General features: G+C 56.8%; 1 protein-coding gene across 1 annotated transcript in view; it reads right to left on the bottom strand.

Moving 5' to 3' along the window:
• SORCS2 (sortilin related VPS10 domain containing receptor 2) overlaps positions 1-18,143 on the bottom strand; it is a 527,745-nt gene that overhangs the window by 328,056 nt on the left and 181,546 nt on the right. Inside the window, 1 exon segment of the mRNA XM_058304358.1 lies at positions 7,328-7,395. Coding sequence (XP_058160341.1) covers positions 7,328-7,395 — 68 coding nt within the window.

Here is an 18,143-nt window from a genome sequence, read left to right as displayed (position 1 = left end):
AAAATCAATTGATTCTTTTCTCTGACTCAAACTGGAACCTAGCATTTCCTTCACTCACGAGCTTACGCAATAAATTACAAGAGAGTTCATTCCCTGTCACACTACAGTTGTGCATAGCTCGAAAAATCACTTGCACTCATCCATCCTTCGATATCGCAGTAGTTGTTAGACCCGACGCTAGTTGGGTGTCATAAAACTATCCGCCGCTACATTCCGAGAAGGGGTCCACGGTTTTCACCTGACTGGCAAAGGGGTCCGTGGAACAAAAAAGGCTAAGAACCCCTGCCCGAGAAAAATAAATATTACAAAATCAAAGGAGGTTGATACACGCTGCACGAGTTACGACGCACACGGCTGCTTCAGACACTGACGGAACCGCACAAAGAAACCTGCTTAACTTTCGCCAGCCTAAATATTTTTACCTAGCTCATGTAGCCACAGCACACTCATTTTCTGCAACTGCCCGCTAACACCTGTGATAACTTGAATTGCCGTGCAGCAAGCCTTCACTCCCTTCTTCTCCCCATCACCCCGATACCCTTCCCACACCCACGGATGTCTAACCTGACCGTGCAGCTGGCTTTGACCGGCACAATGCTAGCCATCATGATGGGAGCAGAGGATGTAGAGTGTGCCCGTGCGGCTCGGCTCTTGAGCGCCAGGGCTCTGCAGGAGAAGAGCACGCCCAGGTGCCAACGACTCGTCAGCGTCAATCCCAGGACAAACACATAGGGACCAGCCCCGAGCCCACCCTACCGTGACCTCAAGCAGAGCCACCCAGCCAGACCCAGTCAAATGCAGCCGAACCACAGCTGATCCAAGGGTGTGAGAGCAAAGGCTTGCTGAATGCCATTGAACTTGAGGGTGGCTTGTTATGCAGCATCATTGTGGCAATGGCGCACTGACACGCTATCCTACAGTATTATTGTTGTAAGAATCACACTTGGAGAGATGCACAGCTTTGAAAGAAGGAGCAGTGCCTTTGGGGTCAATCTTCTCCAGCCTAAGAGAACTTGGGAGAATTTACTTGTTCTGGGACAATGGATACTTACTGAGGGTCTCTAAGCCTCTGGTCATTCTCTGAGACCTTCTCCCTGAGACTCTAAGCCTCTGGTCATTCTCTGAGACTCTTCCCAAAGATCCCCTTCCTTTTACTACCCAGGAAAATGCTACGTCATGGGTGGGCTTTCCCAATGGACTTGCCAGGTTTCTGAGGCCTCCAGTAGTTTAAACCCATCTTTTCATCTTAGAATAAAGCACTTCTGGGGCATTGCATGAGGAAGCAGTCTTAGAAGGTTGGGGAAAGAAGGAATGGCACATAGTGGGAGACCAAAGCATATTAGAAGGATACATATCTTAAAATTAAGGTTCCTATTCACGACGGAGAGGTTTGGATTTCAGGAAGAGTTAAACAGCCCAATGGAAAAAATGAGCACAAGATGGGAGCAGGTAAATCACAGCGGAGTAGAGCTGTATTGTCAAGAAAGAGATGGAAATAGGCTCAATCGCACTTAAAATCAGGAAAATGCAAAATAAAACAGCATTAAGCTACAATCTCACACCCCCATGGATACAAGCATTTAAATTCTCATGGCTCCAAAGATGTAGGATAGTGAATCACAGTGTGGACCAATTGGCAATACATGGGAAAGAAGAAGCTGAGCGTGCCCTCCAAATCCCACCATGCATCTGCCAAGAGATACGTCCATAGATACAGAGATGCCTGGTGCAGCCCTGATTAGAATAGCAAAATCTGGGGGTAAATAAAAACCTAACTCCCTCACAGCAGGCGAACGCATAAATAAACTAGCTTGTGCGTGCTACATGGATAAATTAGAAAAACAAAGCTGGGAGTATAGATCAAATTTCAAAAGGCAGTGTGACGCCATTTATATCAATTTTTAAAACCCACTAAAACAATAGAACATATTGATTGTGAGCAGACACATACGTATGTAATTAAAATAAAAACTTACAGGAGAATAACACTCACTGATTTCAAGATAATGCTTACTTTCAGGGAGGCAGGGGGTAGGGGGTGGGAGGGAGGAAAGAACTGGGTTTTTATAGAATCGATAGCAGTGTCTTTCTTTAAGAAAAGAGAGAGAGATACTAAAGAGTAATGGGAGAACATCACCATCTATTGAAGCCAGATGATGGGTCTTGGGCTAGGCTAGGAGCAGCTGCGGTAACAAGGCAAGCCCTACATTTCAGTGCTTACCTCGATTTTTTCCTGCTCACCATCCATTGACTCAAACTTATCCCATGACCCAAAACCAACTACAAGGGAGGCTGGGAGAGGAAGGAAAGGCTTGGATGATTTGCAGAGCGCCAACTTATTGTTGCTACATGGATACAGGTGCACAGGTATCTGCTACACTGCTTTCCTTACTTTTCTGTTATAAATGTTATATATGGTAAAGATTTTGTGACCAAAGTGAAGAAAAAAGAAAGGGGATCACTATTCCCCAACAAAAGGGATGGGGCTCCACCCTGAGACCCCCACCAATATTCCACGGGTTGGTCCTGGCTGAAGGTCTTGCCCAAGGTCAAAGGCGGCGACTGGGCCTTCCATGAACTGGTAGGGTTCACACTGCCTGAACGCCATCCTGGCTTGGGGATAGCACAGACCCAGCATCCCCTGACCTGGGACAGGGCCTTCATCTCGATCTGGTTTTCCCAGCAGATATGATCAGTGTATGTCAGCAGGAAGTTCCAGGGACTGCACCACTGCCAAGAGCCAGGGCACACAACCACGGCCAAGGTCAGCTCACCTCCAGCTCAGATGCTCCCAGACCCCTTTTGCTTTGTCTGTCTGACAGTGCCAGGGGTCAGAGGTAGCCCTGTGCTCCTGGACCCCTATCCTGTTCCCCTGCATGTAAAGGGTCTTCCAGCTTCCTGTGGCGTTTCCTCAGTTCCACCCACCCACCCATCCATCCAATCATCCATCTACCCACCCACCCATCCATCCAATCATCCATCCACCCACCCATCCATCCAATCATCCATCCATCCACCCACCCACCCATCCAATCATCCATCCATCCAATCATCCATCCATCCATCCATCCATCATTCCATCCATATCCACCCATCCACCCACCCATCCATCCTATCATCCATCCATCCATCCATCCATTTATTCATCCATACATACATAAATATATACATCTACCCATCCATCCATCCATCCATCAATCCAACCATCCATCCACCCACTCACCCATCCATCCAATCATCCATCCATCCACCCATTAATCCATCCATCCATGCATACATCCTCCTATCCATCCATCCATCTATCTATCCATTCACCCTCCCTCCAGCCATCCTCCCATCCCTCCATGCAATGCCCAACATGCACCTCCTGTGTGCCAGAAACTGTACTAATTTCTAGATTTGCAGTGATCAACAGATAGACATGGCAGGTCCCTGTTCTCAGCAGCTTATGCTCTAGCAGAAGAACACAAACCACAGATAAGTACTCCCATACTTCAACGAGAGATGTGATAAAGAATGCCCAGGGGCTGCCTTACACTGAGTGGCGAGGGCTGCTCCTTTGAGGAAAAGACCTTTATGCTGGGACTGAAGGTCAGGAAGGAGCCAGCTCATGAAGGTCAGTGCCAAGAGCCCCCCAGGCAGAGGGCTGCAGCATGCATGGGTCCTTCCATGGACTGAACTTGGCACTGCCAAGGCTTAGTCAGCAGCACTGTCGGACTGAAGCCTGGTGAGTAAGGGGAGGAGTGGGATGAGCTGAGACTGGGCATGGGTGGTCTTTGCAAGGAGGCAGGGTCTTTGCCAGGAGGTGGGGCCTTTGCAAAGAGGTGGGCTCTCTGCAGGGATGCAGGGTCTTGCAGCGTCCCACCCCTGGCCTATTGCACTGACTTCAAAGGGGCCCCGAGGCTGAGGGGAGACCCTAGTAGAGGAAAGGGACCGGGTGTGAGGGTCAGCAAAGCAGGGGCGCGGACCCTGCTGCCTGGGGGCCTGGGAGATGCAGACCGGAGCGGCATTCCAGAACGAAAATGCCACACCTGTCATAAAATGCCTTTATCGCGATCACACAGGGGCGTTCTTGGGCGCCTGGGCTAAGTCAGCAAACCTGTCTTTAATCACACATTTGAAGGCGTCTCCACACACAGGCAACGGCTCACCTTCCGTCCGTCTGCACCCTTGGATGGCAGACAAAGGGATGGCAGGATGGCATCCCAGGGAAGGAAGAACAGCTATCTTTCTACTGCTAAACGCTGTCACACAAGTCCCCAAACAGCAGAGAGGATGTGTCTCCCAAGAGAAAGTGTGGTCAGTAATTAACCACGGAAAACTGCTCCTCCGCAGTCAGAAGCAAAGCGAGGCTAATTAAAACAACAGTGAAGTCCCAGCTGGGCTCATTAGACCAGCACGTTTTAGAAAAATTGTCAGCCTGGAAGCTGTCCAGGCGGCAGGGACGCTGCCCAGGTGAGAGGGTGCAGCCCTTTGGAAAAAGAATTCGGCAATGGCATGCGCCTGCCGAAAGAATCCCCGCCCTCTTTGACTCGGTGACGTAACCCCAAGATCATCGCAGGAAAAAGAACGGGCAAGGACCCCGTGCCTACATTTTTTATGGCAGCGACAAGGGAGCGATGACCACTGACTCGACTCAAGGGACCCGTGTAGAGCCATAAAAATGAAGACGGAGACCTCGTTCCCAAGTGCAAACCCTGCGGACAGGGCAAATGAGAATGCAAAGCGTCATTCTATGTCCCCTTCTATAAATCGTAAGCACAGGTCTTAGTTTGCCAGCGCTGCTGTGACCAACACCACGAGGGCTGGCTAAAACATCAGGAATTTATTGGCTTGTGGTTTGGAGGCCAGACATCCAAAATGGAGGTCTGGGCAGGCCACACCCTCGCCGTGGTCTCTAGGTCCTGGCGATGGCTGCCGGCCGTGATCCCCCCCCCTTTCCGTGACCACATGTCTCTGCCTTCTCCTCCGGTGATGTTTGCGTCCATGTTCGAATCTGCTCTGCTTCTAAGGGCTCCACCAGGTACATTGCACGAGGGCCCTCACTGGTGCAGCGTGGCCTCGTCCCAATAGCATCTTCTAAGATCCTGTTTGCAAATGGCTCACCCCCCAGAATCGGGGTGAGGACGTGGACGTGTCTTTGTGGAGGACGTGATCCAATCCCCCACAGCATAAGGAAGATAATATAAACAAGGAATTGCACCAGACGAGCAGGGATGTGGGTGAACTTTCTTGAAATGACTAATGTTTTGCACATATTTTTAATAAAGCAGAGGAAATGCCTGTGCATAAAGACAATGCAGAGAGAGGAACATGGGAAATTAAAACCTACTCATTTGCTTTAGAGAAAAACTAAATGCAGACAGCACGCTGTCTGGGGAACGTTCCGTGCTTTCTCTCACTCAGTCTTCTTCGCAACCTCCTGCTCAGGAGAGTCTTACCCCCATTTTACAGATAAGGAAACTGAGGCCCTGAGGTGAGAGTTCCCCCTTGGAGCAGCTCTGAGATGGGTGGTTTGGCCTCCCTGCCTCTTTGCTTCTCAAGAATTCCGAGCCGGGGGCCAGAAAGCAAGGAGTCCTTGCCGCCATATGCCACAGGGCCGGCCAAGGTCAGACCCAATGTCAAGTACACTCAGCAGCTCCATCGCTGGAAGCCCAGCTCACGCCTGGAAGGCTGGCCACCATTCAAGCCACCTTCAAGGTATCCTGAGATCGCCTCCATCTCCAGTCGCAGTGAGATGCCAAGTGAGCGGGGGAAACCCGGCGTTCCAGAAGTCTCTAGAGAGGTGCCTGAGGGGGTGCGGGAGTGAGTGCCCCCCTTTCCAGGTCACCAGGCCCTCTGCCCTTGACTGACAGGCACAAGCGGAGCCGGCGAGGCGGCTGGGGGTCCTGCTTGAGGAAGAGGCCTCTGCCCAGTTTTAGCCAAGGGCACTTGCCCTGGGCCATCGCCCAGGAGCCAGGGAGCACGTGCCCAGGCCAGCTCCTGAACCCTCCCAGAAGCTGACAGCTCTCGGGGGAAATCTAATGCCCAGGCCATTTTTTGGTCTCACCCTGAAGCAGTGGAGCTGCCTTACCCCGCGGTGCAGCTGCAGGATGCTTTCCCAGCAGCCCCCCTGGGTGGGTGGGCCGTGCCAAGGGGCAAGGGGAAAATCGATTAACACATGGGGCAGTTTGTCGCAAGAAATCTGTCCCCTCGGTAGGAGAGCCACCTGGCACGGGCTCCATTTTCTGGAGGTGGTGCTGGGACAAGAGGAGAAGGCCGGTGAATTTGGGAGGGGAGCCCACAGTGGAGAGGGGCTGGCTCGGAGGGCACTTTGGTGGGGGCGGTTAGAAAACCTAGGGGAGCCGAGGGGCCCCGTTCGTAGCCTTGGTCTCATTCCTACCAAGCTGGCTGGTCCCAACAAAGAAAGAAGCCAACTCGACACACCATTCAGCAGCTCCCCAAATCCCTCCATACAAACCCACAGAAAACCATCAAACCCACTTGCAAAAAGAAAAGCAGCACGCTAAGAATAAATCAAGTCAAGGCGGCCCTGCAGGCAGCTTCGGACAAATCTCGAGTCTCGATCAGGAGTCAAAGGTGCTTGGTATTGATTTCAAATTGAAACTGAATTAATAATGACTTGAGAAACGAACCTTGGAAACCACCACCGTTCAACGCCTGGGGACCGGGATGGACGGAGGGAAGGGAAGCCCTGCCGGCGAGAGGCCCGAGGCCCTGCGCCTCTTTGTCTGGGCTTCCCAGGCGAGTAGATGTAAATATTGAAGAGAATAGTGACCAAAGCGGTTTCGAAAAGCCTGCTCCTCTCTCATCTCATTTAAAGCATCAAAGCAGCCACCCAATGTTCTCGGACTGAATTCACATTTCACGTATAAAGAGATGTTCTCCGTCCTCAGGGCGATTTATTTACCCAGTTCTGCAGCTAATCCAGGAAGAAAGAAAAGTGCCTGGACAATGAGGACAATCGGGGCATTTGGTGCGCTCCGGGTCTCAAGTTCAGAAGGGAGCAGAGGCAAATGAGCACTGGCCTGAATTCACAGGGAAATCCTCCTCCTCGGGGGAGGAAAGGGGGCAGGTGGGGAGCGACACAGAAAGGAAAGGAAAGAAAGGAAAGCAGCTTTGAAAAGAGCGGGCTATTCTCCAGGGCTGTGTGCGCCCACTGCGGAAACGCTTCATCTGCTTTCAGCATCCCGTTTGGGCATCTGCTGGCCAAAGACCAGCCGCGAGGCTGCCGGGCAGCCGGCCTTCAGCTCTCTGCACCCAGCGGGGACCTCGAGAGGCGATGCGCAGAGGGGCGAGGGAACGGCCCACTGCCGGGCTCACTCACCGCCACAGGGAACTCTCCAGAACCTTCCCCATGTCCGCGTGGTAGTACTTGGTCAGGATCAAGATCACCTGTGGTGTGAACAGAAAGACAAAGAAATCAGTGGGTGTCGAGGCTCTCAGGCACGGACACGACCCTCTCCCCTGGGATTGGGGGTCCCCCAAGTTTCAGCTGCCCAGAGCCTCCCGCTGTTCTTACTCGTGGGAGGCTGTGAGCAACCTGGCCCCAGAGAACTGGGGGCGTGGGCTTGCCTCCCCTTTGAAAACGTGTGTCTGTCCACCCTCCAGGACGATGGCCGGACAGGGGCCGTTGGTTCAGACCCAGCCTGGAGGAGCAAGGGACGGCGAGGCAGGCCCCGAGATGGGCCTTCATTCCCGCCGGCACGTCAGCAAGCGTCCCCAAAGCCTGGAGAGACACGGCCGCTCAGCCCGTGCCCACGGCCAGTCTGACCAATATGTGTCCAGCCGTCCCCGTCCCCAGAGCGGTGACTGATGGCAAAGCTGGCAGCAGAGGGCTGGGGCGGGGGTAGCAGCAGGGCAGCCGGAGGTGGTCCATAAATCATCTGCAGCCCAGATGCTGCCTTTTCTTTTATTTTTCAACCTCCTCTCCCCACACACAGAGCCCTGCTTCATGAGGCTGCTCTCAGCAGATGCCCGTGCAGAAAACGCAAGTGTCGACGACAGCGAAAATAAACGTGGTCAAAAGCACCCAAACATTCTTCACAACAAAAGTATGACGCGGGGAAAAAAAAGAACAAGAAAGAGAAGGGAAAAAAAAAAAAAGAAATGAGGCTTCGCCAGCTGGGTGGGAAAAGAGATTTATTCCCAATTACTTCATAGCCACTGCACTGTCACGTACATCAAATTTCATTTCAGTCACTGCCAGTCCAAATGAACTCCTCCTAACACTCGTGTTGCCATGGGAACGCCCGGGCGGGAGAAGGGGTGCATCCTTCGGTTCCCAGGGTACTGTTAGCCTGGTTAATTTGGGGTCACCCCACTGGCTCTCTCCAACGGTTTGGAGAGCTTTCTCTGCTCCCGGGCATTGGCGCATCCGGCCCACCGGCTGCCTCTCTGTCCCCGAGGATTAGAGAGGGAAGACACGACGGGGGTGACAGCGTGGCGGGACGGCGCGCGCCGCAGAGGCCACCGTGATTGGAACGCTGGCCTCGGCTGCCCGAGACGAGACGGGGTCCCGGCGGGCTGGGAACAAAGCCGTTGTCTTTTCCAGGCTCACGTCGGCCCAAGTGAGAGCCGGAATGCTCTGATGAACGAGCCAGGCCGGCAAAACGACAGGAGAGCAGCGTATTTTTAACTTACTGATTTATATTTTATGGTCTTCTGTTCCCAGCGGGCATGCCTCGGAACCAGAGTGTGACAGCGGGAAGGGACCTCAAAGTCCGTTTTCTCCCGCCCCATCCGGAGCGAAATCCGCGGCCCGAAGACCTCAGCCCGGCCCCGCCGGCCAGACTCCTCCGCCCGCTTGCACGCCTCTGGCGGCGGGGAGCTCATCCTTCAGCGCGCATCTGGCTTTCTCCTGGGGGCCGCTGTTCGGAAGCTGGACGTGCCGGGAGGTCGAGGTCCCCCTCCCGCTAATCTCCTCCCGCGTCACTAGTCTACAGCGCAAGACCAGCCCCTCCTCCAAGTCCCATCCTGGTGGGACTCTCCCCCCCCACCCCCGTTCATTCACTGCCCTGGTCCTTTGGGCCTACATAATCCGTTCCTTGGCTGGGACGCTCTTTCCCCGTGGCCACCCCTATTTCCTCGGTTAGTTATTGCTCAACTTTCGGGTCTCGGTCTATGACGCCGCCTCCAAGAAGGCCCCCCAGCCTGGGCTGGAGGACCCCTGCCCACTCCCCGCACCCAGCACAGTGCCGGGTTCTGTTGCTACTGCTGGGCAAGCAGCAGTTCTTCGGAGGCGGGGCCATGTCGGGGCTGTGTCCCCAGGGCTGGGCAGAGCGCCTGGGGGGAAAGGCGTATCCACACCTCCCCTGGAGAGCAAGACTGGCGACTTTGCCCAAGTGACAATGCTTTACATCCAAAGCAAGGCAGAGGCAGGTGCCCTGGCCGGGCGGCCGCAAGACCCTTTCCTTCCACCAAGAGCTCGCACCACCGCTCTTGGGGCTGGGGGCGAAGGCGCTGCAGGAGGCCGCCTCCTCCCGCTATGCTGAGTGGGAGTTTGGGCCCCAAGGTCAGGGCGCCGGAGCCGTCCCAGCCTGGAGCCGAGACCAGGAGGCCCCCGTGGGAAGAAGAGTGACCGGCGCTGGGGCGGCCAGTGTGCAGGTAGCCTGGCCCGTGCCCGCCACTCTGCAGGCGGCTGCACAGGCCCAGGGGCCCGGCTTCCACGCCCAGCTCAGCACTCACCCCCAACCCCCCCCGCGCCACCGCACCTCCGTGTCCTCCTCTGTGGGGGAGAAAGCACACGGCTGCCACCATGACGGTGAAGGGTAGACACTTAGCAGCACTGGGAAACGATCCCCAGAGCACAGAAATCCCCGTACTGGGAGTTGTCCTGGGTGCTGCTACAGGGACAGATGCTGAACATTGTGTGTCCTGCCATGGCCCACTGGGTGGACTGGGGGAGAGTGTGGACTACAATGTAAACCACTGTCCATGTGGTGCAGCAGTGCTCCAAGATGTATTCACCAAGTGCAATGAATGTGCCACGATGACGAAAGAGGTTGTTGATGTGGGAGGGGGGAGTGAGGGGTTGGGGGGGCATAAGGGGACCTCATATTTTTTTAATGTAAGGGAAGGAAGGAGGGACGGAGGGAGGGAGGGAAGGAAGGGAGAGAGGGAGGGAGGGAGGGAAGAAAAAAATGTATTCACCAAATGCAATGAATGTGCCGCGATGATGAAAGAGGTTGTTGATGTGGGAGGAGTGGGGGAGGGGGGGTGGGGGGTATATGGGGACCTTTTATATTTTTTGAATATAACGTTTAAAAAAAAATAGAGAAAGGAAAAAAAAAAAAAAGCTCCCCAAAAGAACTGAAAACAAGCAGGTGGCCAGATACTTGCACCCGTGTTCACAGTCATTTTAGTCATAGCAGCCAAAACGTGAAAGCAAGTGACTTTCAACAGATGATCCGAGGAACAAAGGTGGTCCAGGCACAATGGACTATTACTCAGCCATGAAAAGGAGCGGCGCGCTGATACATTCTACGGTTTGGAAGACATTGCGCTAAGGGAAGTAAGCCAGACCCAAGAGGACAGATAAAGCATGATTCTACTTCCAGGAAATATCTAGAATAGGCAAATTCTTAGACAGAAAGAAGACAGGGGGTTTACCAGGGATGGGGGCGGGGGAGACAGGGAACAGGGGGTCACTGCTTAACGTGCACGGAATTTCTACTTGGGGGGATGGATAAGTTTGGGGCGTGGGTGGTGGTGACGGCAGCATACATAGCAAGTATAACGAGCAGCACTGAATTCTACACCTCCAACAGTTGAAATGGCACGTTTTATGTTATATATGTGTACCACGCTATTTTTCTTAAACAAGGCCATTGAAAAGAAAAATAACAATAATCACAGCGACACTCACTGTTCTGTGCGTCTTCCCTCATCCTCGCCATTTAGACCCCAGGAGCCCCAGGAGAGGCTCGTATTCTTAGCCTCATTTTTATAGGTGAAGGAACTCAAGCAGAGAGAGCTCCAGGATTTTGCCAAAAACTACCCAGCAGTGAGCGGCGGAGCCGGGGGTGCCCAAACAATGCCACGTTCGGCTCCAGCTCTCGACTGCCAGCCTGAAAGCCCGTACGTTCCCGAGGAAATCTCTCCTGAAAGTTGTTTCCAAGAGCTGAAAATGACGACACTGCTTCTGAGTCTCCCAGCGAACAGCTCCGGAAATGAGATCGCCCGAGGACTGTTGTCCAGGCGCTGGGGTGTAACCAGGGCTTCGGGGTGCTTTGATGTGGAAGGGAGACCTCAGGAATGCAAGTCCCCCAAAAGCCCCCAGACCCAAGACCCTCTTCCAGCTAGGCAGGAATATCCGAGGAGATCCGATCCAGCCAAACGGAAGCAGGAGGACGAGGAGATGGGAGCCCGGCCGAGGAAGCGCTGGCCACGGGCGTTGTTGGTACAGCTGACCCATGTCCCCAAAAAGCCACGTGGGTGTCCTGCCCTCGGCCCCGTGAGTGCACCTTATTTGGAATAGGGTCAGCGCAGAGGGGACAGGCTCCCTTAAAGGGAGCTCCCACTGGCCGAGTCCAACACGACGGTCTGCTTGTTGGAAGGAGAAAGGACAGGCAGGGGTGAGGGATGGGGGCACAGGACGCCGGCCAATGCCGGGAGCTGGAGGAAGATGCCCCAAGAGGCTCCCGAGGGAGCTGGCCCTTCCTGACTGGGGCGCGAGAATAAACGTGTTGTTTTAAGCCCCCCACTTGGTGGAGATTTGTGACAGCAGCTCCAGGGCACAAGGCCGACGGTCACTCACACGTCGCTCCCCCACCGTCCCCTCATTTCCCGTCCTCCCAGCACCCCGGGGGGGAGCGCGCGGGCACCGCGGCAGCTTTGGTGGTGATGGGAGCGGGGGACCACGGGGGAGGCCAGCCTTTGCGCCTGCAGAGGCAGCGGACCACGGCTACCGCCCATTCCACTGACGGGGAAACTGAGGCTCGGAGCTGCCGAGCGACCTGCCCCGACAAGACCAGGGCCTCTTGTCCCACGTCCCGGGCTCTGGTGGGGTGGCACCCACGTCTCCGGGACGTCTGCCTCCAGGCCTGGGACCCACAGCTGCCACTGGGCCCCCACGGATGTGCCATCACCCCAAAGAGCCCAGCAGCTCTCCACCCCGGAAGGCCCCCGGCCACCCCGTCAGAGCAGCTGAGCCCTCCTAAGCCCCCGGGCCTGTGGCTGCTGGGCTGGGAGCGCGTGGCGGGAGCTCAACAAAGGATGTCCAGTGAATGAGTGAATGATTAGGGAATAAATGAATGGACGTCCTGTGCAAAAGCTGACCCGGAGCGGAAGCGGAACTGCCGGGGGCGCTGCCGAGGCCAGCTGGCACCTGGCGTCTGGGGGCTCCCCAGAGCCCGTCAGCCTGGACCACCCACTCCTCCCGAGCCCCGCCAACGCCACCCAGGGGGGCGCCCACGCCCCCTTCTCGCGGCCCGTGCCCGGGCACAGCCGTGCCAGCTCTAGCCCTCAGGAGGGGAAGCGTGGGAACACCCGCTTCACCCCCGAGAGCACGGAGGTCGTGCCACCGCGGCGCGTCCCAGGAGGCCAGCGTCGGTGCCACGCGTCGACCCACGCCAGCCCACGGGGGCCCCCGCTCAGGAGGGCTGGGGCTCGGTCAGAGGCGCTACTGCCAGTCTCTCGGTTTCTTAACAGCGTTGAACAAGGGGCTGTGCATTTTCATTTTGCACTGGGCTCTGCAATCATGGAGCCGGTCCTGCAGGCAGCTGCCCACTTCCCTGATGCACCTCAAAACTGCGGACGTTGTATGTCCTCCCATGGCCCACTGGGTGGAACGTGGGAGAGTGTGGGCTGCGGTGTGGACCATTGACCATGAGGTGCAGTGGTGCTCAGAGATGTATTCACCAAGTGCAAGGAATGTCTCATGATGATGGAGGAGGTGGTTGTTACGGGGGGAGGAGTGGGGTGAGGGGGTGGGGGGTATATGGGGACCTCATATTTTTTGAACGTGAGAGAGTCTGGGCTATGATGTGGACCACTGACTATGGGGTGCAGTGATGCTCAGAGATGAACTTACCAGGTGCAATGGATGTGTCATGATGATGGGAGAGAGTGTTGCTGTGGGGGGAGTGGGGGGCGGGGGCGGTGGGGTTGAATGGGACCTCATATTTTTCATAATGTAATTTAAAAATATAAATAAATAAATAATTTTAAAAAAATAAATAAATAAAAAAATAAAGACCAAAAAAATGAAAAAAACACAAAAAACAGTGCTGCTCCTCTCGGCTCACTGTGATCATTAGCAAGAGCATTTCCTTGCCTGTCCACGGTCCTTAAAGGGCTGCTAAGCCCCGGGTCCCCTCCGAGGGAAGCTGGGAGGGCAGCACGGGGTAAGATGCCGGAACGAGGAGCTCCAGTTTAACTGCCAACAGGATAGAACTTGAGAGTTTCACACAATGCCTCACTTTAGAAAGGGGGAAACTGAGGCTCAGAGAAGGGAGGAGGCCGCAGCGCACAGACTCTTGTCCCCCCAGTTTCCCACCCCAGGCCCAGCCCGCGCGCTGCCCTGCCCAGAGGCGCTCCCCGCTCAGGGCCCGGCTCAGCGCCAGCCAGCCTCCCTCGTGGCCATGGGCCGGATCCCGAAGAAGGAAGAGGGACCCTAAGTGCGGCGCACGGCTCAGGGGAGGGCACCCGCTCACAGCGCTGCCCCTCGATCGCCGCCAGGGTGCCCCAACCCACCCTCCATTCACCTGCGAGCCCCGGACGGTAGCTGCCGCCCGCGGGGACACGCGCAGGCTCTCGTCCAGCCCCTCTGAGCCTGCCCTCCTGCCGAAGCTCCAGAGGGGCTGTGGGCACGGCGTCGCAGTAGAGGGGACCCGGGCGGGCAGCCCGAGCACTGGGGGGCCCTAACGGTCTCTGTGTCCCTGAGGAGGGCTGGCACCCGGCCCCCGGCGCTGGGCCTGACCTCGCCGTCCGGCCTATGGCAGGCGGCCCCTGGCATCCCGACCATGTTAACATCAAAAAGGAGGGCGGGGGTGCACGGGGGTGGCCGCGGGCCGGATCCTCCAGCCACGGAGGCTTGGTCTCCTCGTCTGTAAGGTGGAGGTCCCCAGGTCACCCAGCAGGTCGCCGTTGGCGCAGTCCTCGCCTAGGCCGAGAACGTGGGGCAGGTTCACGGCAGCCCCTCTCCAGGGAGCCCACCCCTCTGTCGCGCTCAGCGAGGGGCGTTCAGGAGGGCTCGGGGCACCAACGAGCAGGGGGAGACAGCCCCGTGACCGGAGAGGCGCTGGGAACCCCGGCCCAGCCCCCAGAGGCTCAGGCCCCCCCCAGAGGCTCAGGCCTCCCTACCCCCGCCGCCCGCCAAGTCTCCTATTGCCCCCACCCAGCCCTGCCTCCTGCTCGCTTCCCCTTCCCCCGCTCACTCCCCCTGCCCTGCCCCCTGCTCACTCCCCCACCCCTGCCCGTTCCCACTGCCCCCTGTCCTGCCCCCTGCTCACTCCCCCTGCCCGTTCCCACTGCCCCCTGCCCTGCCCCCTGCTCACTCTCCCTACCCCTTGCTTGCTCCTCCTGCCCTCTGCTCACTCCCCCTGCCTCCTGCTCACTGCCCTCTGCCCTGCCCTGCCCCCTGCTCACTCCTCCTGCCTCCTGCTCACTCCCCCAGTCCCCTGCCCTGCCCTGCCCCTTGCTCGCTCCCCCTGCCCTGCCCCCTGCTCGCTGCCCCCACCCCTCCCTGCTTCCGTCCTGCTCATCCGCAGGTGGAACCTTAAAGCCCCTTTCCCTCGGGGTGTATAAGAAATGCCCCTGCACGTTCATTCCCCCTGAGGCCCGCCCCCACCTCTCTGTTCCACGATGCACTGCTCCCCTACAGGGAGACGCCAAGGGGTGGGAAGGCGGGGGGGGGGGGGGCAGGCTCTCCAAAACCTTCAGCAACGACAGCGGTAACCTCAACCCCTTAGAGAGGACCCATGCCACGTTACCCCACAACAACCCACAGCAGGCGGCGCCACCGTGCCCGCCCCAGACGGGGAAACCGAGGACAGGTGTCCAAGGTGCCACGGCTCGTGAAGGTGGGACGTGGGCTGGGAACAAGTAGAGACACCAAGAATCCAGCCTGAAGAGGAGAAAAACGGGAGGTGAGCAGGAGAGCAGGGAATCAGAGGCTTTTACACTGAATTCAGGAACTCATCCAACAGTCTGATCCTCCAACAGCCAGGCCTGGGTGCCACGGAAAACGCAGCCATGGCCCCGGCGCGAGTGAGCACCCGCTGTCTCCGGGGCCGTGCAATGCGTAGACTCCGTCTGCACACACACGTTCCCAGGGCACTCCGGAGAGGGCTGCGCGGTGTGAGCACCGTCTCACTGTCTGTACACGCACACGTACAGCGGCGAGGCAGCCCTCGGCGTCTCTCCACGCAGCGTGACGGCGCGCCTGCAAGACGGCCATGCGCAGAAAGGGGCTCTTCCATACCGAGTCTGCCAGGCTGGAGGCCACGGCCCATGCCAGGGTGTCAGTTTGATTTCGTGGGGTCCTCATGCAGCCACGGCATCCTACCTCCTGTCCCCAAGCACAAGCTTCTGAGAAGGTTCTAGAAGGCCTCGGCTTGTTTCATCTACTCCCCTGGTAGTCCCAGCCTTGAGAAAATTCTCCATTCCCTCCAAGTCTTTATCAAAATGGAAACAAAAATCCCTCCACCATCCTCAGCTCACGGGAAAGGGTATCGTGCGTTGGAGAAGGGACGTTATTGGACTTACCCAGGTCAGCTAACAGGGAGGTGAAGAAGGTCAACCACCACACCAGGGAGCCAAGAGTGCCTACAGCTGCAAGCAGGAGAATTGCATCCATCATCCATGTGGGATCTAAGCCCCCTCTTGAGGCACGGCTGGGGACAGTGGGCCTGTCAGGGCGGGGGTCCCCACTGCCTCAGCGGAGTCCAGGGAGCCTCCCCAAGGGGCAGGCGGAGTGTGCGCCCCCCTCTTCCCCAGTGTGCCGGGACCCCCCGCCACGGGCTGCGCCAGTACAGGGTGCCCTGGAGAGCGCAGCCCCTCTGTCACTCAGCGTCCTCAGGCCCGGCGCTCTGAGTTTAAAAGAGAGAGAGCTGCGAACCACGCTGCGAGAGGGCCCTATAAATCAAAGTCAGCCAGCAGAAAATAAATGTATGAACGTCGCCCATCTGTGGAAAATGGCATTTTCACATCAAATCTGTTTAAGGGGTAATGTATAGTTTAATAGGTGGGTCTTCGTAGACTTTTCCACCCCAGCTGTCCTCTGAAAATATTAGTTACTCTCCATTCCTCATAACCTGATTGAATTTTAATTTCACCCATCAGTCCTTTTTAATAGCCGCTGTAAGTAAAATTATTAATAAAAAGACAAGCTTCTTTTCTCATTTTTTTTTTTTTTTTTTGCCACTGCTACTCGAAATGGTACTCGGGTTGCTTCTACCTGGAAGAACTGGCATTTTTCAGATCTATTTAGGGCCCTAAAAGGTAATTGGATAAGCTGTGATGTTGTTCATGTCTAGCTCCCATCAACATAAAAAGGGCCCGGGGTACCTCCTGGAGGGGGGTGGGAATGGCTGATGCTGTTTTTAAAACAGAAATTCCTCCCCAGCCTCCAAGACCTGCCCCCTCCCTCCCGCCCTTCCCGGAAAACCGCCTGCTCATTACTGGGAAGCGTCTCCGTCAGAAACACTGTCTGCTCGGAGGCAGCGGCACAGGGAAGAGCAGGCCGCCTCTTGCGGGAGAAGGAGCCGGTGGGAGAAGGAAGTCCTGAGCTGGCTCCAAGCGGGAAGGCCGAGGCCGGCCACAGCCGCCCCCGAACGACATACAGCGGCCTTAGAAAACCCAGAGAGGCCGGCGGCCACCCCAGGGCCTGTCCCCGATGGCCAGGTCTGCGAGCCGATGCAGCTTGGAGGAAGCCCCTCGCGGTCCAGCTCAGCTCGGCTGCTAACTTCATTTATGTCCTCAGGCAAGCTGGTGGGAGAGGCCACCGTGAACTCGTGTCCCCTGCGTGGGGAACGGGACCCGTGACTTTCACGGGCCCGAGGCACTTTGGAATTTGTGGCTACCCTTCTGCCATAAAAAACTAAGAAAAGTTCTATTTACAGCAGCCTGAGTATGAAAATGAATACGTTCCTATGTCACGGCAAAACATAAAAGTGGATTGCTTTTTTCTTCTGAGTTTGAAAGAAAATGAAACATCTCTGTCTGGCGTTGTCCGTGCCGGGCGAGCCAACGGCCAGGAGACCCACGAATGCCCACCCGGGCTCCGCCTCGGCCACCGGGCGAGCCTCCCGCAGCGCCCCTGCGTGCTCACCGTCTTTCTAAATAAACCCACCGCTTCTCCTCACATAGGAAACTTCCACAGCATCACTGAAAACGGGAAAAGGCGCAGCACCCGTCATCCGTAGAAGAAAACTGTGAAACTAAACGGCAGTGAAGAAGGGCCACGCTGTCCTTTGGCGGCGAGTGGCAGGCAGCCTCGGACCCGGGGACCTGGGCTCTCTCCACGCGGGCGGCTGTCAGACGGTCAGAGCCGTGGGGGCCACTGGGCCGCCCTCCTCTGGAGGCAGAGGACGGAGAGAACGCGGGCAAGGCTGGCATCCACATCCCAGGCTGCAAGGCCCCGGGCGCCCCTGCCCTGCCCCTCCCCAGCAGCAGAAGGGCCACACTTAGAAAACACAAGCTCCTCTGAATTCAGACTCCCCAGCTCCCAGCTTCCTCCTGCCCCCGGGGGTGGGGCACAGGTGCCCGTAGGCCAGGCCTGCTGGGGGAGGCAGGTGGGCCCCAGCGCCCAGGCAGGGCTGAGGTCGTCTTGGATGGTGGGGACTGACTGGGGGGCCTCGGCGTGATCGTCACCTGTGTGGCATGGGGGGCAGGTCTCCTGGTGACCTCACCACTGGCGCGAGCCAGTCTCGAGGAACTGCTTCCCCAGATACCGTCGGACGCTCCCGCCTTTTCCGGAATGGAGGCCGGCGTTAGGGGGGGCGGGGGGCTGCGATTTGAGACTGCCCCACTTGGAACTGGGCTCCAGACAGCCCGGAAGGCGGAAAGTGGCCGGAAGATCGGGGTCGGGGGTGGGGTGGACCAGGAGGCGGCGAATCGTCTCGTTCCTGCCTTGAATGTTGGAGACTGAGTATTTTAGGAAATGCATTTTTAAAACAACATTTGGCCATTTCTAAAAAGCA

This window comes from Dasypus novemcinctus, chromosome 1, assembly GCF_030445035.2.
Source record: "Dasypus novemcinctus isolate mDasNov1 chromosome 1, mDasNov1.1.hap2, whole genome shotgun sequence".
Taxonomy (NCBI): domain Eukaryota; kingdom Metazoa; phylum Chordata; class Mammalia; order Cingulata; family Dasypodidae; genus Dasypus; species Dasypus novemcinctus.
This window is presented reverse-complemented; position numbering and strand designations above follow the sequence as displayed.